The 23,341-nt window shown below is 44.4% G+C and overlaps 1 protein-coding gene across 2 annotated transcripts; it reads left to right on the top strand.

The window, feature by feature from the left end:
- Positions 1 to 4,901: 4,901 nt before the first annotated feature.
- DMRTB1 (DMRT like family B with proline rich C-terminal 1) lies at positions 4,902 to 22,377 on the top strand. 2 transcript variants are annotated; one of them, XM_025189863.2, is made up of 5 exons: positions 4,902 to 5,822; positions 7,981 to 8,213; positions 14,533 to 14,671; positions 17,882 to 17,927; positions 20,841 to 22,377. In XM_025189863.2, the coding sequence occupies exons 1-4, from the start codon at positions 5,399 to 5,401 to the stop codon at positions 17,905 to 17,907; spliced, it is 822 nt and encodes a 273-aa protein (XP_025045648.2). In that variant the 5' UTR covers positions 4,902 to 5,398; the 3' UTR covers positions 17,908 to 17,927; positions 20,841 to 22,377. The 2 variants fall into 2 exon arrangements, with proteins under 2 accessions (XP_025045648.2, XP_025045647.2); XM_025189862.2 differs by lacking the exon at positions 17,882 to 17,927.
- Positions 22,378 to 23,341: the final 964 nt, after the last annotated feature.

The following is a 23,341-nucleotide window of genomic DNA, read 5'->3' on the forward strand; positions in this document are numbered from 1 at the left end:
AGAATCTACTCGCCCGTGGTGAGTAGATTTCAGCTGCACGCCCCGTTTACTGGTGGCGTGCGCATGCGCAATGCGGCTCTTGAGAGCAGCTTTCTCCGCTGTTTGTCAAGCCTTATATATATATTACAGGTTAATATGCATATGTACACAACATAGGATGCCAGCACTGAGACAGATGCTATGGAATCTACCAAAAATTGCCATAGTGTAGAATTAATGTTAAGAATAATTACAGAAATATCCTCCGTCTTTCTAAGGCCCTGGTTCAGAAAAGCAGTACTTCAGCACAGCATTTGTGCATGTGCTTAAGTTCTACCTAAGTCAAATTAACCATATGCTTCAGCCATATGTTCCTCAACTGGGACCTAACGGTAAATTTTCCAAAAATGCATAAGGATATATCTACCCTGCTATATAAGCCCAGGGTTTGAACTTGGGTTCAAGCCTAACCCCTTTTCTGTCTTAACACTAATCATGACAACCCAAGACTTGGACTCAGGGTCACAGGACCTCTCAGGTGTGGAGGGTCTAAGCCTGAGTCAAGCTAGTTCAAGCCCTATTGCTTTGCAATATTGATGTTGCTTTCAATCTATCCTGAAAATAATTATCTGCACAATTATCTGAATTTGTGCTTTTGGGCTATGTCTACACTGAAAGGTTTTTGCGCAAAAGAGCTGGTTTTGGCGCAAAAACCGGTGGAGCATCCACACCTCAAGTGTATTTTTACACAAGTAAATCAGCAGAACAGAGGGCTTTTGCTGGTAGAATTATTCCTCTCCCCACGAGAAATAACTCCTTTTTGCGCTACAGCTCTTGCGCAAAAAGGCAGGTGTGGACACTTCAGAGGGGTTTTTGCACAAGAAACTCCTATTGGCAAAAGCACAAGTGCTCTGATGGCCATTCTGTGACCATGCAGTGTAGACACTCCTACACAAACGCACATCGCTTTTGCAATGCGCTTTGAGATCTGGACACGCTTTTGCGCAAGAAGGTTTTGCGGAAGCTCTCTTCCACAAAAGGCTTCTTGCGCAGAACCCTGCAGTGTAGGCAAAGCCTTGGAGTCCACCAACAGACCTACACGCCAACTTTCTTTATGCTTTGGACTATCACATTTCCCCTCATAGACCATGAACAAAGGGCTAGAGTGGTCACAATTTGGAGAGGTGCTAGGAAGTACGGCATACGGATAGTTGGACTTGGGCCCTCATAATCAGTGTAGGTGCTGCAGCCCCAGGTTGGATCCGAGGGCTCAGGAATCCCTAACTTGGGGTTACAAATGAATGTAGACACTCAAGCCCTTGTTTAACAAATCCAGGGTCTGCTAACTCAAGTTCTATTAACCTAGGGCTTATTGCTGCAATGTAGATGTACCCTCAGTGACTCTGGATATTCCTGTACTGCAGTAGGACACCTGAGGTCTGTATCAGCTGACATCCATTTGTGGGGTTTGGGTTTCAGGGCTATACAGTTGGGCTACGTCTACACTGGCCCCTTCTCCGGAAGAGGCATGCTAATTTCTAACTTTGGAATAGGGAAATCCGCGGGGGATTTAAATATCCCCCGCGGGATTTAAATAAACATGTCCGCTGCTTTTTTTCCGGCTTGGGGAAAAGCTGGAAAAGAGCGTCCAGACTGGCGCAATCCTCCGGAATAAAGCCCTTTGCCGGAGGATCTCTTATTCCTACTTGAAAGTATAAAGCCTACTTGAAAGTAGGAATAAGAGATCCTCCGGAAAAGGGCTTTATTCCGGAGGATCGCACCAGTCTGGACGCTCTTTTCCGGCTTTTCCCCAAGCCGGAAAAAAAGCGGTGGACATGTTTATTTAAATCCCGCGGGGGATATTTAAATCCCCCACGGATTTCCCTATTCCAAAGTTAGAAATTAGCATGCCTCTTCCGAAGAAGGGGCCAGTGTAGACACAGCCTTGCAATGTAGACATCTGATCTCTGGTAGGAGCCTGGCTCTGAGCCCCTTTCATCTCGTGCGGTCCCAGACCCTAAGCTCCAGCCCAAGCCCGAATATCTACTCTGCAGTCTACTTTCATAACTCCAAAAGCTGATGAGCCACAGTCAACTGATGTGGGCAAGATGTGGGTGTTTTATTTGCAGAGTACCAAACAGCTTTGCCTCACTCCTTGTCTGAGGACCTGGCCCTGCCTTCCCCTTCTCTGAGGCTCTGCCCCCTGCTCACTCCCGTCTACTCTCCCTCCCTCTCTCCCACCCTCACTCACTTTCACCAGGACAGGACAGGAGGTTGGGGTGCAAAAAGGGCGTGTGCATGCTCTGGGGTGAGGCAAGAAATGAAGATTTTGAGCTGGACTGCAGTGTGGTGCTGAGAGGTTCAGAGTGTGGGAGCGTGCTCCGTGCAGGAGGGGCCGCAGGCTCTGGTAGGGAGTTTGGGTGCGTGAGGGGGTTCAGGGCTGGGACAGGAGTCTGGGACATGGGAGAGGGTTCAGAGAGAAGGCTCAGGTCGGTGTTCATCTCAGGTGGCTCCTGGAATTGGTGTCATCTCTCTCAGGCTCCTAGGAGGAAGTGTGGCCAGGTGGCTCATACACTGCCTCTGCCTGCAGGTGCTGCCGTCTCAGCTTCTATTGGCCATGGTTCCCAACCAGTGGGAGCTACAGAGCTGATGCACGGGATGGAGGGAGCCCCCTATGTCTTCCCTCTGCCTAGGAGCCAGAGGGAGATGCCGGCACTTCTCAGGAGCTATGAGGAGTTGGGCAGGCATGCTACCTGCCTTGCTGCAGGTGGCCAACCATACTTTAAATGGCCTGGTCAGCGGTGCCACGAGGGTCCCTTTTCAAGCTGGTGTTCCAATCAAAAACCGGACACCCCGGCAACCCTCTGTTTGATTGCAGTGTAGGCATACTCTTTGAGGACAGATTTTCAAAGCTAGATGGGCATCTATTGGTTCAGATCAGCACTTTGGAAAATCCCACTAGACCCTAAGCAAGTTAGACACCAAACTTGCATAAATGTCAAGAGGACTTGAGCACTCTTGAAAATTTTCCCTATGCTAAGTCAGAAGCCCCACTCGGGCTCAACAGGGCTCACACTTGAAAATCACTTAGGAGCTTTTGAACATGCCATCCTCAGTATCTGGCAGGAGACTAGTTTAAAAGTCAACAGTTTTTGTTACAATTTCCACCCATAGGAGGTGGAAGGTGCAAGGCAGTGCTGCAAGGAAGGATCTATGTAACCTTGAACTGCACTGTGAAACATATTCTGTTGCAACTGTCAGAAAGCAGCAGTAATACCTCCTTCATCCTGCGAATTCCTCCTGAAGCTGATGAGTAAATGAAGGACTGAGGCCACAGAGGCTACATCTAGACTGCAAGCCTTTTTCAAAAGATACTTTTGAAAAAGCCTCTTTCAAAAAAGAGTGGCTAGACTACACCCAGTACTTTTGAAAAAGCAAGCTTTTTCAAAAGAGAGCACCCATGCAGTCTGGATGCTCTCTTTCAAAAAAGCACAGTTTGCATTACATAGCATCTTTTTTTCAAAGGAGCACTTTAAAAAAAAAGGCATTATGCCTCGTGAAACAAGGTTTTCCGTGATCTAAAAAACTGCTGCATTCTTTCAATTTACTTTCGCAAGAACATGGCAGCAGTCTAGACTCAGGGTACGTTTTTTTCAAAAAAAGGCCATTTTTTCTGAAAAAAACTCTGTAGTCTGGACACACCCTGATTGATCACACGGTCACAAACTTAACTCCTTTCATGTGAGAAAGACCTGCTGTATGCTTCCTTCCACTGTTCAGGTTTGCCCTGAAAAGGGGCTATTGTATAAGAGTTATAGTTTTGTAAGTACTAGCCTAGTGGAATAAAAACACAGGTAGTTTTACAAGCAATAATGAAACAGGAGCATTATTACATTTTTAATTTTAAACCCATGTATGCAGGACTGGCCTTACCATGAGGCAAACTGAGGTGGCCGCTTCAGGTGCCAGATTGTGGGGGGCGGGGGGCTCCACTAGGACACAGAGTGTAGAAAATTGTGTCTGCTGCTGGTGCATATGTATTCCATCTGCAGTACCATGAGAGGAGTAGAAGAGGAACAAGGCAGAATTGAGACCTTTCAAAGTTTTGGCCAAAGCGAGGAGACATGGGGGTGTCATTTGAGCTCCCCGCCTCAGGTGCCAAAATGTTGTGGGCCGGCCCTGCATGTATGTTTACAGTTAGTAAAGATGTGGCAAAGGGAGATATATGATTGGAGGAACTCAGGGTATGTCTACACTACCACCCTAGTTCGAACTGGGGTGGTTAATGTAGTCAATCGAAGTTGCAAATGAAGCCCGGGATTTAAATATCCCGGGCTTCATTTGCATCTTGCCAGGTGCCGCCATTTTTAAATCCCCAGTAGTTCGGACTCCGTGCCCGCGGCTACACACGGCACGGAGTAGGTAGTTCGAATTAGGCTTTCGAACGAGGTGTAATGGTAGTTCGAATTAGAAAGCCTAATTCAAACTACCTACTCCATGCCGCGTGTAGCCGCGGGCACAGAGTCCGAACTACCAGGGATTTAAAAATGGCGGCGCCCAGCAAGATGCAAATGAAGCCCGGGATATTTAAATCCCGGGCTTCATTTGCAACTTTGATTGACTACATTAACCACCCTAGTTCGAACTAGGGTGGTAGTGCAGACATACCCTCAGTGTGCTTTTTGCCCTCGTGGTACACTGGATGAGATGAACATTGTAAAAAACCAGAATGGTGATCAGAAGTTTTTCTACTGAAGGAGTGAGGCTCTCCCCACGTGTTCAAGAAAAATACATGTTAGTTTGAAAAAAAAAATGAAACGGAAATAATTCCAGTATAAGATGCATGCAAGATATGATGGTAACTGTGGTACCAAAAAGGGAAGATTTTAATGAAAGGCAGAAAGGAGCCAGGTTGCCCAGCCTCCAGCATTAATTCGTGAGCACTCCAGAACAAAGACTGATTTTTAATTAAAGACTGTGTCATGTGATGTCATGTCCAGGAATATGTCCTACCAAAACTGACAACCCTAAAAGGGTCCCAAGCAGATTCCGCTTCTAGAGGGCGTAAAATATCCTTTTGCAATCACTGCCTTTGCCTATGTAAATCAGGTGTGTTACTCTGTAACTTACACATGAAAGCCCCAGGGATGTGCCCACAAATGGTTGCTTGTGCAGAATCAGAGGGCATGTTTTTGCAAACTTGGCCCTCTATGTCTTCTTTACAAAGCTACTTTGCTGCAGTGTGCCAGGGAGCATAGCTCATCCTCTCCTCTTGCAAAAGGCTGAGCAGGCTTAGTTGCTACATTGTCGCCAGTGGTGGTGGGCACACCCCGGCTTTGCCCCGCCCTGCTTCTAAGCTGAGCTTCTTCAAATTCTGGGTACACAGGGTGCTTTACGTGTGTGCCTGGCTGGGAGTGCCATGGAAGCGGAGGCAGCAGGGATGGCTGAGAAGACTACTCTGCGCACCCCCAAGTGCTCCCGCTGCCGGAACCATGGCTTTGTGGTGCCGGTGAAGGGCCACACAGGCCACTGCCGCTGGAAGCTCTGCCCCTGCGACAAGTGTGCACTCATTACAGAGCGCCAGAAGATCATGGCAGCTCAGAAGGCAATGCAGGGGCAGGACCCAGATGCCTCACCCAGGGAGAAGTCACCACCTGTGCCCTGCACCCCGGTTCATGGTAAAGGTCGGAAGGTTCCTGCAGCTGGCCCCAGCGCCTCGGACCACAGCAGCCCCGGGGGCAGGTGTGAAGGAGCCAAAACCACCCCGGCAGCCAGCAGCAGCAGCAGAGCCAGGACCCGCAGGCCAGTACCCGCTTCCAGCTCCCCACCCTTTGGGGACTTTGGTAGGGACCAGCTCAGCATTGGGGTGCCTGGCCTATAGGCCTTCACTCAAGATGATTAACTTCTATCTCTGTGTCTCTCTGTCCATCTGTGTTCATCATTCAGTGTCTGTCCATCTATTAGTGGGTATTGTTTGGTTGGTGTTTGTTCATTCATCTTCCAGGCCGATCTAGTGCCTCAGAAACTGCTAGGTCCCAGGTAAACTGTTTCCCAGAATTGCTGGAGTTGCTCTCACTCCACTTTCCCATCCTGTTTCCAGGTGGGTGTGTGTGGAATGCAATGCTGCATTTATTTTTGGTTTTGCAAAGTTTCCAAGTTGTGCCTATGGACTTTGTAGCTACAGGAACTGCCCTCAGCACCTTCTCAGCTTGTTTCCTTGTTGCAAAGATGGATTCATGCAACTAGTCCTTGTTTAACAGGGAAATGAATCAGTGACAGGAATAGAATCTTGATATTTCAATACAATACCTTGAGCTCTTTCTTCTGAGCTGTGCTATTATTTTTAAATTTACAGACATGCCCTCATGCAAAAACAAAGGAAAAAACCCCACAGAACAACAGAAAATGCAGATTAATAGGGGGATTTCTGCTGGAGTCGTCTAGAGAAGGCATTTTATAGTGGCAACATAAAAAAAGAGGACACCTCCTGGATTGGAATTTGATGTTTCACAGACTAGATTTGTCGAGAACCAGTTGGTGTAAAATTTTGTGTATTTAAGAATGGAAAATAGAATGTAGAAATGGAAAATGCATATGGTTATTTAGGCCATTACTTCTGATAGTGTTCTCTACCGTAGAGTCTTGGGTGTGCCTTGTCTAATCCATTTTTATTATTTATAGACTCCCACTGACCACAGTAGCCATTATATTTGGCCTCAGGAGAACCAGCACTCTAGCTCAGTGTTTCTCAACCAGTGGTATAAGTACCCTTACGGATACTCGAGAGAAGTCTGGGGGTTCGTCAACACAACTGAAATTTGGAGAAAATTCTTGTTTTAAGTTTTACAGCACTTTATTATTTTTGTACTTTTTACACCCAAAAATTTCATCACCCGCCCGACTACGATTAAGTTGTTTAAACAAATGTGTTGCAATGGTAGAAAAAAAAATGTGTGTGTCTGAAAACAGTAGGTACTGGGGGTACTTATAATTTTTTTTTTAAAGGGGGTACTTTATAAAAAAAAAGTTTGAGAAACACTGCTCTAGAACATACAGGCCAGATGATCTGAGAGATGGAGAGGAAGGAGTCACTTTAGATAGCTCCAGCACAGCCTCGTCTACCAACAGTTATTTAATTTTTATGCTTATGGGCCTGACAGCGGAAGTGTTTTTAGGAGTGATTTGAATGGATGAGACCTTGATACAGATATAGTCTAGTCATACATGGTGGGAACTACACTACTTTGGAAGATCACTTTGTGAACACGATTCTTTTTTAATAGCAAAATACAGTGGTTCTTTGAAAATGAACTGTAAAAATGAGAGAGACCAGGTGGTTGAGGTCAATATCTTTTATTGGACTAACTTCTGTTGATGGAGCTTTGTGTATCACAGCTCTACAGGTGACCGGAGGAAGAACTCTGTGAAGCTCAAAACTTGTCCCTTCTACCAACAGAAGTTGTTCAATAAAAGATACTTCCTCACCTGCCTTGTCTCTCTTATTTTGGGACCAACACAACAAAAATACTGCAAACAACTCTAGAAATGCCAGCTGTCACAGGGTACAGAGCTTTTTATGTCCTCTCAGTGATTTCAGTATTAAATTTCACTTCATCTGTAAGTCAAGCTGCTACCACAGGAAACTAGAAATCAAGCCGTTTGTCATACTTTTGATTGCAACAGAAGCATTAAAGATCCTGCAATCAGAAGTTTTTTGTGCATCCTGAACCAAGTTGTCAGCATAAATTTGAATCATATTTGCTCTCCCAAAATTGTATTAACCCATCTTTACAGCACCCTCCTTTCCTCCTCAATCCTAATGTTTCAATTAAAAAATAATTGAATAAGAACTGAATATAAACCCAAAGGGCCAGATTCTGCCTTAATTTACACAACTGAGGACAGAATATGGAACCATGACTCTTTCTATTAACCTTCAAGCTGGTTGCAATGATATTTTTGCTTGTTTGTTTTTATTTTTCTTTACCCACTGTTTCCTAGCCCATTCTGCTTTGCCTCAAGAATGTGTTGTCAGCCCAGAATACCTGGAAAGAGAACCTCCAAAACTGTATCCTGGGTATTCTGGTATGTACCCATACCACGCATTTCCCATGGGCTTTGCCATCAATCAGCCAAGCTGCAGAGGAACACCAGTGTCTCCAGGGATGCCCCTTCAGAGAGGTTTCAGGCATGTTCCTAGCAGCCACGGACCAGGGAGTGCCACTCCTCTGTCAGTAAGTAGTTGGCTTTGTTTTTTAATTGTGGCTGCATACATTGCTCTTTGTACTGTAGGATGCAATCTTGCTATCAGGGTAGCCATGAAAAGTTAGCATGGATAGGAATGACTTCAACGGCATCGTGATACGTAAGATGATCAAAACATGAACGAATAATAAGTTTGAAGGTCTGACCTGAACCTAGAAAAATCAAAAGGCTTCGGAGTTGTGGGCCTGATACCGCAAGCCCTCTCTGCTCACAGCTCTTGTTGTCTTTGGTGACAGTTCTGTGTGCAGAGGCCTTGAAGAATAGGGATTCTCAGGGAAAGTTAACCACTAAAATATGGCCAGATTGTGTCAGCATAGGTATCATAAACTGTCTCCTGAAGTCCCCAGTGAAATCCCCTTAGTATAGCAGAGCTTCCCATTACCCTCCCCCCATCCCCAGACCTTCCATGACAGCTGGCTGCACCGTGGAAGTTCTGGCTCAGGAAAGAACCAGACTGGGGCACAGAATGGGGAGGGGGCAAATCCAATGTGGGAGAAGGACATACTACAATGATACCCATCTGTTGCAAGACCCATGAGGCTATGACAAGATCAGGCACAATTCCGGGGAGCTCAATGGCTGCCTTAGCCTGTGTCTTAGCCTCTAGCAACATCAGAACAGGAACAGCAAGAATAATTTCTCTTCTGTCCCATCACCAGACAGGGCTTGAACATTCCTTACTATCGCCACATGTATGGTATCTTGGGTAATGATGCCAAAACCCTGCAATTCAAGCTACTACAGAGATGTCTTTTTGGTTGTTTTTTTGTTTGAAAAAAACAATTTCACCATTAACAGAAATGGGTTGGGAAGTTTTTAAAAAAATTGGTTAAAGCAATGTTTTGTTTGGATTTAAATAAACTGTCCCTCTGCATGTTCTCAAGTCAGTTGTATAGCAGTATGCTAGTGCATGGAAATCAGAAAGTGGCACTGACAGGAAATATGAAAAGTGAAGCAACCTAATCTATTTAGGTTGTTCAAAATGAGAGAATTGCTAAATCAGCAGCAGAAATGGTGAAAAGTACATGGATTTCCCACCTATCTAAAATAGTCTATGTTTTGTTAATCACAAAGGTAAGAATAATAGTAATAATATATTTAAACCAGTTTCAGAGTAGCAGCTGTTTTAGTCTGTTTCAGCAAAAACTCCCAGGTGTATCTGGCCGCAATTTAAAGAATTTATTGAGGCATTAAGGCATAAGCTTTTGTGAGATATAACTCACTTGCTCAGATGCTGAAGAAAAAAGAAAAAAAAAGTACAGTAACACAGAAATGGGGATGTGACATCAGTGCATACTAAATCAGAGTGGATGTGACTCATCTCCAACAGTGGTGAGAAGGTTCTTATATGGTGCTTTTCATTAGTAGAGCTTTGAGGGTATGTCTACACTAGCCACCCTAGTTCGAACGAGAGTGGCTAATGTAGTCATTCAAACTTGCAAATGAAGCCCGGGATATTTTAATCCCGAGCTTCATTTGCAAGTTCGAATGACTACATTAGACACCCTAGTTCGAACTAGGGTGGCTAGTGTAGACATACCCTAAATGCTTTACAAAAGAGATAACTATTATTGTCAATAGCTTTCCACAAAGACCAGCATATGATAAAAAACCTGTACTTCAGTATTTCTCTGTATTATTATTATTATTATTATTATTATTATACCTTTTTTGAGCGGAAGGAGCTCTCCTTGGCTCTCCTTCATTTTTATTTTATTCCACCACCAAATTCTTCAAAGAGTAGTTATGATGCAGCAGAAGGAAATGTGATGCTAAATAGTGAGCCCTCCTGCTCTTCCCTCTGCTGGTCTGGAAGATGGGTATAGAGGTCAGGTTAAAAAAAAAACCTGCAGAAAACTTCAAACGGAAATGGAAGGAAGTTAGTTTTTGATGCTGGTCTGTGTCAGCTGACTCAAAATTGAGTGACTGCGCCACATAATGGCAGAGAAAATTCAATGTTGATACATGCAAAGTAATGCACACGGCAAAATATAATCCCAAACATACATACAAAAGAATGGGTTCTAAATTAGCTGAACCCATCAATAAAGAGATCTTGGAGTCATTGTTTATAGTTGTCTAAAAATATCTGCTCCTTATCTAGTGACAATCAAAAAAACCTAACAGAATATTGGAACCCATTAGGCAAGGGATAGATAATAAGACAGAAAATATTATATTGCCTCTATATAAATCTATGGTCAGAGCTGTCCCATCCATAGGATGTTTCGGGGCTGCATCCCAGACCCTGTGCTTTGGAGGTACCCTGTGGTGGCCGTCTCAACTCTCCTATGAACGGGAGGGACCCAAAGGATTATCCGAGGGCCTTGCACAGGGCAGCAGCAGGGGTTGCTCGGCTAGGCCCTCGCACTTACCACGGCAGTGGGAGCTGGAACAACCCAGCAGCGTACTCCATCCTGCCCTGCCATCTACTCTACTATTGAGTACTGTGTGCAGATTTGATCACCCCATCTCAAAAAAAAAATATTGGTTCGGAAAAGGTTCAGAGAAAGGCAACAGAAATGATCAGTGACACTGAACACATTCCATATGAAGGGCAATTCAAAATACTTGGATTTTTCAGTTTGGAAAAGAGTCAGCTACGTCTACACTGCACGTTTATTTTGGAAGAAGCTATTCCGGAATAGTTATTCTGAAATAGCTTATTTCAAAATAGCACAGCTATACTGCAGGGAAGCCTCAAAACTAGTCTGAGGCAGGCTTCCCTAATGTAGATGCGCTATTTCAATTTAGAGCCCCAGGAGGCACTGGGGAGGAATAAATTAGAATGGCCCTGGGAACGGGTGACAGGATGAATCACTCTGATTGCCTGTTTGTGTTCATTTCCTCCGAAGCACCTGGCATTGTCTACTGTCAGAAGATAAGATACTGGGCTAGATGGACCTTTGGTCTGACCCAGTATGGCCATTCCGATATTCTTACTTGAACCAGATGTATCTGCTTCCTGCTGTAACCCATTAGATCCCTCCCAGAGCGGAGACAGAGCCCAAGCGTTCTGATAGGGCCTTTCCCTTTTCACAGAGTTAGTAAAAAAGTAAGAACATATATTAAAATTCTAAACCTAAATAGTGTCCCCCAAGCAACTTGCCACAAGATGTCAGAACATGTTATTAGAGCTGAGTGAGTCTAATATTTGTCTCACTTTCATATAGGAATTAGATACAGGGCTGCTGTCAGCTAACTGCTAAACTATCTGTCATAAAACTAAAGTTTCCAGGTACCTAAGTAGCCTCTCTAGAGTCATGATTAAAGTTGTCCCCCCCCAAAATCTGAAGTGGTGACCCTGGTAGTCGCTCTGTGCCAACGGGAGAGAGTTCTCCCCTTGGCATAATTAAACCACTGCCAATGCACAGCGGTAGCGCTGGCATTCAGAGACAATCTCCCAGCAAACATAGTACTAGTCACACTACCATTTATGCTGGCATAATTTATGTTGCTCGGTGCGGGGTGGGTGGCAACAACAAATTTTGATGACATACGTGGTATTGTAGACATAGCCTAAGAACCATGGGATACTGGTGTTATGTCTCCTTACTGTAACTTTACTAACTCTCCATTGTCCTGTTACTGCAGAGTTAATGGCCTACTTTTAAGTCTTCCCTTGCAAAAGGTGTTAACTATGCTTAACAATCAGTTCCATCTTGTGTTTACAGGCAGTCCTCGGTTACGTACAAGATAGGGACTATAGGTTTGTTCTTAAGTTGAATTTGTATGTAAGTCGGAACTGGCTCCAGATTCAGTTGCTGCCACTGAAACTGACCAGGGGCTGATTACAGGAAGCAGGAGGCAGAGTTGCTCTGCCCCCAGCTTCCTGGAATCAGCCTGATCAGTTTCAAAAGCTGCTGAATCTGGAGCCTGGGACAGAACAGCTGGGGCGCTGCCTGGTAGGTTCCCACAGGACCAACCCGGCAGCACCCCAGCTGCTCTACCCGAGGCGTCCCGCAACAAAAGACTGGTCTGCTGGGGGGGGGGCGCACTAGCTGCGCCCCCTCCCCCCCCAGCACACCAGGGAGACCCGAGCAAAGCCGCACAGGCGGAGGGACCCCGCCGCCCGTGTGGCTTTGCTCCTGTCTCCCTGGTCTGCTGGGGGGGTCCAGCAAAGCCGCTGGACCCCCCCAGCAGACCAGGGAGACCGGGAGAAAGCTTTTCTCGCCCCGGAGGACACGGGTGGCGACCTGCCGCCCGTGAGCTCCAGGGCGAGAAAAGCCCCGTTCATAAGTGCGGATCCGACATAAGTCGGATCCGCGTAAGTCGGGGACTTCCTGTAGTTGTAACACTCTGATTACCTTTCCCAGACCTGAAGAAGAGCTCTGTAGCTCCAAAGTTTGTCCCTAGAGGGCTTGTCTACACTTAAAATGCTACAACAGCACAGCTGCACTGCTATAGCGTTTTCAGGGTAGACACTGCCTATGACAGTGCTCACAACCTTTTTTTTTTTTTAAAGCCAGGGACCTCGGACTTTTATAGAAACACTTGCAGATCCTTAACCAGAGGCAATGCATAGAAAGGCACCTCCAGATTTCTGCCTTCCATTTGTCCCTGCACACAGGTGGAAGGTGTAATAGGCCAGAGAGGGCTCTGCCTTCTCTGGCTACAGCTGCTGCCCTGACCTGCATGGTGGGGTCGCCCTGGCCCTGGATTCAGATTGTTGATTGGCCCACTTGGCCAAGCCCAGGGCTCCTCTGGTGGTGGGAGGGAAGGGGCAGCTTTTGGTTCTGGCAGGCCAGGGACTTCTCTGGCTGTGTGTGTAAGGGGCACTCAAGACACCAACTGCAGGGGACAGGACCTTGTGCAGAAGGGGTGGGGCCACTAGGCTACTCTTCCCCCAAAGGGGTCCATCCATGGCCATGTTCCCTGAAGTGCTTATATAGCAGGGCAGTGAAGTGGTATATTTCCTTTAGCTGCTGCTTGTTCCCGGAGCTAGTGGTTGTGAGGCAAACCCTTCTGATGACAGGGGAAATATCTGTCTTCTACAAAGACATATACTTTTTGGTTGTGCGCTACCGCAACACTGACAAGCTGGGTGTGCACGGAGAGGAATCGGGGGTGGCAGTGGCAATCTCTCCTCGAGTCTGAGCCCTGCAGCCCCAGGCTGAAGCCGAAGTCCAGGAGAGGCAGTGGCTTCAGCTTGAGGCAGCTGAAACCCAGTCGTTGGTGGCACCCCTCAAAACTGCTTTTTAAGAATCAGTGGTCTACACCAAAAGGAAGGGTAGGTAATCTATCAGTGTAGCTAATCCATCTCCCTGAGAGGTGGTAGCTAGGTTGACAAAAGAATTTTTCCATTAACTTTAACCTGTTTAGCCATGGATGTAGGTCATCTTAATTAAACCTCTAGTGGGGGGGATTTTTCACACCCCTGACCACAGAGTGAAACTGACAATTTTTTAGTGTAGGCCAGGCCTCAGTCTCTTCAGTCAACAGACAGTGGTCCAATCAAAAATATTAGATCCAACTCATCTCTCTTGAATACAATTAGGCACGCATATAAAATATCTACTTCCCGGTGTTATTGTGCTAGGCTCCAGCTATTGCTAACAGATGCTTTTTTGAGGACTTAAAACAACTGAGCCGCACATTAAAAGTGTCTGCTGCATGTGCACAGTAGTGACTGACTTTTCATAAAGTTTCATACAACTCATTTGGCATTAAAGAGCCATAATACAAAACCAGGAAATAAGTCACCAATAGCTGCTGTTTTTAAATTAAGGATCCATAATATCATCTGAGTCACACAAAGCCTCATGAAAAAGTTGTTCATCACTGCTCGTGAGAAGGAGCCATTTTTAATCCACTTGCAGGACTTTATGTGAATTGCAAATACTTATGGATCTGGCTGCACTGGCGGATCCAAGGTTAATAATGTCTGGAAATATGGATTCCAATATATTTTAATTCAGTGCGTCTCATTAACAAACAAGTTCTTCCTGTGTTTGTTGTGTTCTGCTGCAGCTGTGTTTAGGCCAAATCATTAAGTCTTTATTTCAGACACTGACATTCAATTGCTAGATTGGCAGGCTGAACACTCATTGACTTCTATGAAGTTTTGCCTGAGTACAAATTTTGTGATTTCCCCCGTAGCAGGATTTTGCCAATCAAAAATCTAACATGCTACAACCAGTAAAGTAAATTATGGCCTTTCATTTTAATACAGCCTATGTAATGCCATTGATTTTCACTTCACTTGATTTGGAAGTGAGGGTGGTGGTTTGATAAGGATGCTGAGATAGCATCTGGACTGAAGATGCTTTGCTCTATGTGTTTGTGCAGATGCAAGATGCTGGTGGAGATTTCCAAGGTTACTACCATCCTCCACTTCCTCAGTTTATACCCTCTGGCTTCCTGCCAGGGATTCACTACATTCCGCCACCCCTGCCACTTCTGACTGAAACACCCAAGGAAGCCTCTGGTAAGTAAGTGCAAGGTGAGCAATCTCATGTAAGAAGTTTATGAGATTTCAGGAGCTGTTTTATATGGTATAGTATAGGATGTGTGATGTGCATTGGCATGTAAAATACAACAAAAGCTTTCAACAATATTATTTTCACTTTGGTTGGTAAATTCTCTCTTGCTGACCATATCATGGCTCACTGAAATCATCAGAATGTATGTGCCTGGAAGGACAGCAGATTGACTCTGATCTGTAATAAAACTTCTCACATGGTCCTAATTTTCATCCCAAATTGCATAGATTCCACATAAATATAATGGCCTCTCATTTTTGTAGTTGAAAATTATGTACATCAGTAATAAAGAATCATTTCTTCAGAAACAGGTCAGAGAAAGCTGTGAACACCAAAGGGCTATTGTCCCACAGCAATATAACATTTTCTGCCTGAATAATTTTTAGCCTCCTCAGCTTGGGTCTGTCACATGCTGCATGTCTCACATTTGAGGCATGGCAGATATGTCTAATAACTTTTTTGTTTCTGACAAACTTTCCATTCAACTACTGCCATGTGCGGCCACAAGGGGGCAGAACTGCTCAAAGAATCAACCACCAGTACCAACAGAATGCAATGCCTGGGTTATGCCAACCTCTTGTTCAGAAGATCTGTGTGTACTTCTATATTTCTATACTTGCCTTATTAGGGAAAAATAAGAATCTGACTAAAGGCCATTTTCCTGTGACAGACATTTACACTTGATAGCCCTCTCTGACACCTACTAGGGTATGTCTATACTACACCCGTTTTTCGATAAAGGGATGTAAATTAGACATATCAAAAGTGCAAATGAAGCCGGGATTTAAATATCCTGCACTTCATTTGCATAATTGTTGCCGCTGCTTTTTTTTCAAAACGGGGCTTTTGGAAAAAAAACCAGCAGTTTAGACCGGGCATTTTCAACAGAAAGATCCTGTACTCATTTTTTGAGTACAGGATCTTTCGAAACGGGGCATTTCTGTTGAAACTGCATCTAAACTGCCGGGTTTTTTCAAAAAGCCCCATTTCGAAAAAAAGTGGCGGCTGCCATTATGCAAATAAAGCGCAGGATATTTAAATCCCGGCTTCATTTGCACTTTCGAGATGTCAAATTTTTTTGATAAAGGGATGTAGTCTAGACATATCCGCCAAGCGATAAAAGTCCAGTCTGTCTGGAGTAGGAGTGGGGAGTAAACAGAAGAGTGCTGCTGCTTCATTTAATCAAATAATTCTGATTGTGGCAAGTTATAGTATGTGGGATAGCTGACAATACTGTAATTATCACATTTATTTCATTTGAGACAGAGATGGGCCCAGGGAGCAAGGTTTGGATTCAAATTTTCCTGGGTTAGGCGACTAAGCTAGAGTATACTTCCGAGGGAGGCTATGCCTCTACATGAAGCAGAAAGGGGGGAACTGCTAGCAGTTCTGAATGGTCCCTGGTCTTTAAGCAGGGCAGGATAGCAAACAGTCAAGGCTCTGGCCTGCAATCAGGCAGAACTGAAGCTCCAGGCCAGTTTGTGAGGCTCAGGAAGGGGGGACTGAGGAGCAGAGGCCTCTTGGCCTAAGAACAAGGAGTATAGCCACCCTGGGGATCAAATAGCAGGCGAGATGTGGCCACAAGCAACTCTAAAAGACCCTACCCAGGGCTTAATAGTGGCAGAGTGGTTTGCCACTGGCTCAGTGGAGATCTGCCTGTAACATGCTGACCTTGTATCCAGCCTGCTCCCAACCAGACCAGTCCCTGGTTTCCCTCGGCTACTTCATACTCTCCCCCTCAGAGCATCCAGGGTTCTTAGTCAGTCTACCTGGGATATGCCACCAAGGATAATGGCACAGCTTCTCAGCGTCAAGAGTAGCAGAGCTCTCTAGAAGCTCATGCAGGCCCTGAAGGCAGCCACCTTTCTCCTCAGTGTCCTGCTCCAGAAGCAGAGAGAACACATCTGTCTCTCTGAGCAGCTCTCCCTCAACTGACCATCTGAGCAGGCCTTTTATACTTCCTCTTTCTGTCCCAACCCCCTGCCTGCAGCATTCAGGGCGTGGTCCACCTCTGAGGAAAGCCACACCTCTTTGCTACTGTGGTATTTGTTGGATTAGACATTCTGGTGCAGGCTATTTTGGGCATGTCTACACTAGGAAATTATTTTGAAATAACTCATAAAATAAAAGCGGCGAGGAGTCCTGTGGCACCTTATAGACTAACTGAAGTGTAGGAGCATAAGCTTTGGTGGGCAAAGACCCACTTCCTCAGATGCAGATTCAGACTAACACGGCTACCCCTCTGATCATAAAATAACTATTTTGAAATAAGCTTATCCCCCAAGAAAAGCAGACGTTATTATTTTGAAATAACAGCCCCTTATTTTGAAATAATGGGCTTGATAGTGTGGATGCTCTGCTTGTTATTTCAAAACAAGGGGAGTTATTTTGAAATAAATCCCTGAGGGTATGTCTACACTACCACCCTAGTTTGAACTAGGGTGGTAAGGTAGGCAACCGGAGTTGCAAATGAAGCCCGGGATTTGAATTTCCCGGGCTTCATTTGTATGTTGCCGGGCGCCGCCATTTTTAAATGTCCGCTAGTTCGGACTCTGTGCCCGCGGCTACATGCAGCACGAACTTGGTAGTTCCATGAGGAGTACAGGTAGTTCGGAATAGGAAGCCTAATCCGAACTACCTAGTTCGTGCTGCGTGTAGCCGTGGGCATGGAGTCCGAACTAGCAGACATTTAAAAATGGCGGCGCCCAGCAACATACAAATGAAGCCCGGGAAATTCAAATCCCGGACTTCATTTGCAACTCCGGTTGCCTACATTACCACCCTAGTTTGAACTAGGGTAGTAGTGTAGACATACCCTAAGATAGACCAGGGCTTTCAGGAGTAGTCTAAGCTGTAAAGGTCAGCTCTTGAATCAAACTTTCCTAGAGTTCCAGGATACTAAGGCTGGACTGGGAGTTCTAATGAAGAATCAGAGTTCAGTTTCTACTGCTGGTCCATTGCTAGTTAGAAGCCAGCCTAAATGGTTAGAAATTCTGCATTCAGAATTCAGCCTGGAGCTCACATTGAACTCAATGGGACACACCGACATTTACCTGATGGCAGAATTTGGTTCTAAGTGCAGGACCTACCAGTATCAATCTTACAGGGCCAGTGACCTGATTTACAACTTTTTGTATATATTTTTTTTCTTTCAGGGTCAGGGAGGCCTGGTCTACAATAGACCAGCAGGGTCGATTTAAGGTACGTAGCTCCAGCTATCCGCAGTGGAGTCAGCTTACCTTAAACTGAGCTGTGGCAGTGTCCACACAGCAGGAGACTGATGGGAGCACACACTTCTGTTGGCTTCCCTTACTCCTCGCCCTCAGCATTTGATTTACATGTCTACATTAGACCCGCTAAATTGAATGCTAGACGATCAACCTCCAGAGGGTCCATCTTCTCCTTAGTGTAGACATGCCCACAGAGGGGGAAAACTGACTCAGCCATATTGTACTTCAGCTTCAGGGGGGAGTAGGAATATCAGCTGCGACTCAGTGAGCTATTATTTATCTAAGAGGTTACAAAATAGCATTTCAGCAGAAAGTACAGAAGTAATGAGAGGAGCTACAGTGAAACTAGTTGCATTGGAATCCATTTTTCAAGATGCATTTTGTTCCCGTTTCATATCTAGTAAAAGACTAATAAATAGTGAGGAAACAAACCCACTGAAAATCAGTGCAAACAGACTCCTAGGGTATGTCTAGATGGCATCCCTCTACCAGCAGAGGGATGCAGATTAGGCAGGTCGACATTGCAAATGAGGCAGGGATTTAAATATCCCATACATAATTGGCATAAAATGGCCGCCGCATTTTGCCGACTCAGCACTTTGTCGGCAAAAAGCAGCAGTCTAGAGGGGGATCTGTCAAGAAAGAAAGCCCTTCTCGACAGATCCTTTATGCCTCCTGCAAGGAGGTTTACAGGATCTGTCAAAAAAGGTTTTCTTTCTCGACAGATCCCCCCCCAGACTGCCGCTTTTTGCCAACAAAGTGCTGAGTTGGCAAAACGTAGTGGCCATTTTTATGCAAATCAAGCGTGGGATATTTAAATCCTGCCTCATTTGCAAGGTCAACCTGCCTAATCTGCATCCCTCTGCCGACAGAGGGATGCAGTCTAGACATACCCCTAGAAATCCCATCAAATTCAAACGTAACTTTGCTAGATCATTTGTCCAAAGAGATCTACTGGATTCAGGTCAAATTGGGGCAGTCATGGTGACAGGGCTCTTTGTGTAGTCTTTAGCAAAGTAATGAAGAGAAAAATCGATATAGAAAAGTATTGCAGGAAAAACTATGCCACCCACTGAGCCTTTGGAGTGATGGCAATTCTGAGACAAAAGGCAGCTACAAACAGCAGAAAAGGCTTCTCCTAAGCTAGTAACAGTTCCTGGAAAGAGTCTTGAATCAACCACAGGCCTTGCAGCTAAAATGACCAAGGTCTGTATTAATTCTCAGTCAGGTTTTATAATAGTGACTCATAATAGATAGGGATGTGTAGTGTCACTGCTTAAACGAGTAGCTGGTAAGCAGATGCTTATTGGTTAATACTACTGGCTACATGCAACCTACCCCCATGCCCAGGGCTCTGAAGTTATTGGGAGATGGCACGCAGTCAGGCTGGCTCAGTTCCGGCTCATACCAGGTCCCAGGAGCTACCTCTACTGCATATTTTGGGAGATACTTTAAGGCTGTGTCTACACTGGGCCACTTATTCCGGAAAATCAGCTGCTTTTCCGGAATAACTTGCCAGCTGTCTACACTGGCCTCTTGCTTTTCCGGAAAAGCAATGACGATCTACTGTAAAATTATCAGTGTTTTTCCGGAAAAACTATGCTGTTCCCGTTTGGGCAAAAGTCCTTTTCCGGAAAAACTGTTCCGGAAAAGGGCCAGTATAGACAGCACAGTAGTCTTTTCAGCAAAAAAGCCCCGATCGCGAAAATGACGATTGGGGCTTTTTTTCCGGAAAATCGTGTCTACATTGGACACGGATGCTTTTCCAGAAAAAGTGCTTTTCCGGAAAAGCATCCTGCCAATGTAGACGCACTTTTTCCGGAAATACTTATAACGGAAAACTGTTCTGTTTTCAGCATTTCCGGAAAAGGGTGCCAGTGTAGACGTAGCCTAAATGTAGAGCTGCAGTGTGAGTGCCTCAAGCTGGGACTCAGCCAGCGTGCCTGCCTGCCAGCTCCTTTCAGTGCAGAGCCGCAGTGGTTAATTGTGTAACCGACAAAATTTTTGTCTACTACACAAGTCACGAATTACAGGCTTCCTAACATTGCTAGTAATATATACCAAGTTGTTATAAAATTTAATCATCACAGTAATACTTTTGACATAACAGATACTACGCTGTAACTCTTCCTAGCTTTCCCAGTTCAGCCACTCATGTTTGTGCTAAGCAGTATCAGCGGGCAGAAGCTATCAGCAGGTTTTATTGGGGGTTTTTTTGTTTAAAGAATCATGCTGTGTTGGCAAGAGAGCTGCTCAGCGGGGTTGGAGCAGCTACATTAGGGAGTTTATAGCTGTGCTGCTATAAGCTCTCCAGTGTAGTCGTAACCCAAGAAAGAATTGTAGGAGAAGGAGGAAGCTTTAAATACAAACTAGCAAGTAACATTATGAATTAAGTTCTGAGGTCTCCTGCTTATTTCCTCAGTTTTATGACCTGTTTATTCATTTAAGGCTTTTTGCACCTTCAGAATTGGAACAAGTATATTACAGTGGGCATGTGATAAGGCTCACTGTCGTTAAGGTTGTAAAATAGCGTGCATTACAATCCTAGTGTAATGTGACCTTAAATCCCAAAATATCTGCCGAGAGGGTAAATCATGCCCTTTTCCATTTTAAAACAGTCTTGCTGCACTTCTTTAGATATTGCAACAAAACTGATTCAGCTGATGTTTGAAATATGAAGCTGGACTGACATTGTTCTCATGGTCTCAAATTCCTTTTACTTGTTTGAGGGGAAAAAACTGGTTTGGATTAACTCAAGTCATTTTGTATTGAGCATTCACAGCTGAAAATGTTATGAATTCTATTGGAGGCAATGTAAATTTAAGTGCAATTTAAAAAAAAAAAAAAAAAAGCTGCAGTGTTGTATTCTGCTTTTGTGTTTTAGCTACCGCTGCCAATAGACTGAATTCTGGGGTGATTTGTGAATGCAGCCAGCCATCTCCTCAGGAAGAAGCCAGTGGAGACCATGCCACATGTTCTAAACATTAAATGTATTTACGTGTATTAGGGAGGGAATAGATGCAGAACATGCAGCGGTCTCTCAGAGAGAATATAATTAGTTAATTTAGGGCTGGATTGACACTAGCCTTAATGCAACCATGCAGGGCAGAAGAGGGGAGTAAGCCTCCTACCCCACTTCACAGTTGCATTAGGGCTACTATAAAAAATAGTTTTGACTCCCTTCCATTGTACAGCCCCAGGGCTGACATTGCTCCACCGGCTCCACTGTACCATCTGGCAGAGCTTTTGCAGGGCTACTGTAAATTACTCCATTCTGCAGCAAGTGGAGATGAGTGGAGGAATTATGACTCCAGAGCCTAAGCTTCTTTTGGGGCTTGTCTGCACAATAGATTATATATGTCACTCAGGGGTGTGTATCACTACCCTGAGTAATGTAAATTACACCTATATAAGCACTGGTGTGGATAGTACTTTTCTCCTACCAGCCTAGCTACTGCCACTCAGAGGGGTGGTTTTATTATACTAATGGGAGAGTTCTCTGCAGACAGTAGACTGTCTCCACCAGATGTGCCACAGGTGTACTGCTATAGCACTTCTAGTGGAGACTAGACCACAGGTGACAGCCCATGGTTGGAGGCTGAGCATAAAGACTGATCTAGCTCTTTTACGTTTAAGGCATAGTTACAAAGTATATTGTTTGTAGGCGTTTTTGCTATCAGGAATAGCCGGTTCTGAGTATTTTGGAACAGTTAAGCGATGAGATTCAAACACCTGAAAATTGGGTGATGGGGAAGGGGAAGGAAGGTTTTGGCAGCTCATACACATGTAACAGAGTTGGGGCTTGATACACTGGCATTCAGGTGGGCTTTAGAAGTAAGAAGGGTGATGGGTTTGGGGCACCTGCCAGTGAGGCAGTGGAAGAGGTTTTTGGGAGGGTCTGATCTTCTATACTGGCATTCAGTGCTCCCTCATCACCTTCCAGATGAACTCCGGGCCCTGCTGCCTTTACAGGGCACCTACACTTTAAATTGTGAGCACTAAGGCATGTAGTTACATCAGGTAGCTCAATCTCCAGGGTTTTGTGTGCCCAGGACACCCTACACATCGGTTCCAAGGAAACATGCTATGTTGGGAAAAGGGAAGCTGGTCACCAAATTTGATTTCTAAAGAGTGTGAGTGGACTGTCCAACATAATTGGGTTGGAGTTGTATGGTGAATTACATAAAATGTAGAGAGATTAGCTAGCCAGCTGGCTGTAAAGTAACTAGGGCAAAAATACCAATTTAATAATAATCAGCTAAACCAGAACATATCGTCATCTATGGACAATAACGTTTGAATAATAATGAATGGAGCATTCCTCTTTCTGTACTTTAAGATTAATGCGGTTTGTTAGTAGATCAGTTGTTAGTGTTGGAATTGTTTTTTCAAAATTAAACAAGATGCATTAAAATGTTTGTACTGAAGTTTTGAAGCTTGTTAATTTATAAATAGTTCTTGTAGGCAACTATCAAAGATTCCACAGAACAATTCTATATTACAAATGCGCCTAGAATATTATTTAGGCTAGAAAATGAGGTTTTGCAGTTTCTGCATGCTATTACAGAAGTGAAAATTAAGAAAGCTAGATAAACATTCCTCTATGTCTTCTGTTTGGCATGCATGTTAATCTTTTGCTAAATGTGATTTTTAATAAAACTAAATTCAACTGCAAAAATCACTTCACTTTAAAAAATACAGTAAACTAATAGTTCAAATAGTTTTTAGCACTGATGGAAAGTGTTTGGGGAACTACAAATGGAGACAACATTATTTTGAACTGCCAAGAGGAAAAGGTAAACACTTAGGGTGAGTCTTACACAGCAACCTAAATTTGAAATAAGAAAATTGTGTATCTTATCTCAAATCTATTTCAAAATAGCTTATTTTGAAATTTGGCATATCTACACAGTGCCAAATTTCAAAACAATGCACTATTATGAGCCATCGCTTATCCCTCATGCATCGAGGTTTACCAGGATGGTGAAATAGCGCGCCCATTATTTTAAAAAATAGTTTGAAATAACATTATTTTAAAAAATATTTTGAAAATGGGGTAAATTCTTCTGGCGGCTTGTGTACATGTGGGGCAGCTATTTTGTGATACTTCCAGTATCCCAAAATAGCCATGCAGTATACACATACCCTTATTTTTCTATAGTGAACAACTTTCCATAATGCACAATATTGGACAGCTTTTCAAAGATCTGAATATTCAGCATCTCATGAAAAACAATAGGAACTGCTTGCTGCATGCTAAGGACTTCTGAAAATCTGCACTTTTAAGGATTTACATGGGAACTGAGCCCTTTTGAAAATCAGGCCATCTGATTAGAATTGCCAACAACATCCATAAAGCAAGGTCATCTGTTAGATTTTATATTA

This window comes from Pelodiscus sinensis, chromosome 9 (genome assembly GCF_049634645.1).
Source record: "Pelodiscus sinensis isolate JC-2024 chromosome 9, ASM4963464v1, whole genome shotgun sequence".
Lineage (NCBI taxonomy): Eukaryota > Metazoa > Chordata > Testudines > Trionychidae > Pelodiscus > Pelodiscus sinensis.

Bases quoted from the DNA above. Each gene is read 5' to 3' on its own strand.
- DMRTB1 (XM_025189862.2), top strand. From the start codon at position 5,399: ATGGAAGCGGAGGCAGCAGGGATGGCTGAGAAGACTACTCTGCGCACC. The intron at 8,214-14,532 runs GTAAGTAGTTGG...GTGTTTGTGCAG, and splicing joins GGAGTGCCACTCCTCTGTCA to ATGCAAGATGCTGGTGGAGA. The intron at 14,672-20,840 runs GTAAGTAAGTGC...TTTGTGTTTTAG, and splicing joins AACACCCAAGGAAGCCTCTG to CTACCGCTGCCAATAGACTG.